Source organism: Cryptotermes secundus, unplaced genomic scaffold (genome assembly GCF_002891405.2).
Source record: "Cryptotermes secundus unplaced genomic scaffold, Csec_1.0 scaffold11591, whole genome shotgun sequence".
Classification (NCBI taxonomy): domain Eukaryota; kingdom Metazoa; phylum Arthropoda; class Insecta; order Blattodea; family Kalotermitidae; genus Cryptotermes; species Cryptotermes secundus.
In genome coordinates, this window is record NW_019728802.1 from 1 (window position 1) to 1,738 (window position 1,738).

General features: G+C 44.7%; 1 protein-coding gene across 1 annotated transcript; it reads left to right on the forward strand.

Annotated features, from left to right (window-relative positions):
* The first annotated feature begins 447 nt into the window (after window positions 1-447).
* Window positions 448-1,677, forward strand: LOC111865321. The gene is made up of 2 exons (XM_023853236.2): window positions 448-607; window positions 1,404-1,677. Exons 1-2 carry the CDS (start codon window positions 513-515, stop codon window positions 1,630-1,632), a joined length of 324 nt encoding a protein of 107 aa, XP_023709004.1. The 5' UTR covers window positions 448-512; the 3' UTR covers window positions 1,633-1,677.
* Window positions 1,678-1,738: the final 61 nt, after the last annotated feature.

Sequence of the window (1,738 nt, forward strand, 5' to 3'; positions counted from 1 at the left end):
TACCTACCTACCTACCTACCTACCTACCTACCACATGGCGGTACAGCCCATGGTGAGCCTCGGCCTCCTCTACAACCAGTCTCCACAGCCAATACGTGCTGCCATAAGAATGGACTCACGCATAATGACCCGAGGATTGTTGTTAGGTTTCTGAACAAAATTCTTTTTACAGGATGAGGTTGTTAGTCTCATGCTCACCCTCCAATTTGGAGGACCAGGGACTACACCCGCAACATACGTGAAACGTTTTGCATAAATACCTGGAGGAAGGGGGAGTCACGTGATACATGGGAATAATAGGATATCATAATCAAGGAAGTAACAGCATGGACGCCTCAGGGGAAGGGGGTCGATGCAGGATACTGGTCACTGCTTCAAGTCTTCGGGTAGAATGTGGCTCAAACCCTTACAATTTAACATTATTATGAATGAGTTGAGTGTTAACGAACATGAGAACTGCTCGACTGGGATATCAGCATGACTGCACCAGTAATGTTACTTTGCTTATATGAATGTTTCTGTGCTTACAGATAGTCACAAGACCAGGGAGCATTGCATCTACAGAGACACAGACAGATGTAAATATGGATGATCTTGATGCTGATGGGTTAGTTTGATATACAGCTCTATAACGTGAAAGAATTTATATTCAAACAAAAGGGAAATCTGTTCGTATATAAGATATAAGATATCTATTTTATGTCTTAATATTATGGGCTGGATGACCAAGGCTTCAGAGAACGAGTCCCAGTAGGGTAAACTACTTTCTCAACGTTGTCCAGACCGGCTCTGAGGACGACCCATCCTTCTATCCAATGAGAACTGGGAGGGAGGGTTGCTTCCTCGGCGGTAAAGCAGCTGAACCTGGAAGCTGACCACTCACCTCAAAGGAGTGTGGAGGTCAAGAAAACGTGGATCTATACATCCACTTCCCTAGGCGTCTTAATTCATCGTGCTTCATTAGTTAAGCACGAGGGAAAAGGCCGCACCATAGCTCAAGCGGTTAGTCGTTGGCTTCCCACCGCGGTGGCCTGCGTTCGATCCCGGGTCTGGTGAAGAGGGATTTGTGGTGGACAAAGTGGCGCTGGGACAGGTTTTCTCCGAGTACTTTGGTTTCCCCTGCCAATCCTCATTCCACCAAATTCTCCATCATCATAATCGTCCGGGGAAGACTACAATACGCCAATCAGTGGCCACCGTGCCAATTGGACCGAGTTGGACTCCAGATTTTTAAGGAAATATAAGCCTGCTCTAATAAGAGATTGACCCTATTAACTGGAATCCTCTGTGAACAGCAAGGTTATGATGAAGTTGAATTTCTAAAATTGCTGTGTCTCTGGCTTGCTACAAAGTAGAGGTTCCTTTTTCGTTCATAATTAATAAATGGTATTTCTCTGTTTCAGTCTACAGCTTATCACAGCAAGAGATGAAGTACTGAGGTTAGGGAATGAACTCGTTGAGAAGGATAATCGCATAACCGAATATGAGAGAGTACTACATTCCCAGAGACAGTGGGCAGAGAGAGAGATAGAGGCAAAGGAAGAAATCATACAAGCCTTGGAGAAAAAGTTAGAAGTCCAGGGAGAGAAGGTAGGGGATGCTCGCATGATAAAATTGTGTTCTGCATACTGAAAGAGAACATTCCCTTCTCTGAATTATCATCAGATGCTCAGATCTGTGGGCNCCTAGACTACTCAGTCTGATTCACGTCACCTAACTCTGTATTATTGTGGTACAT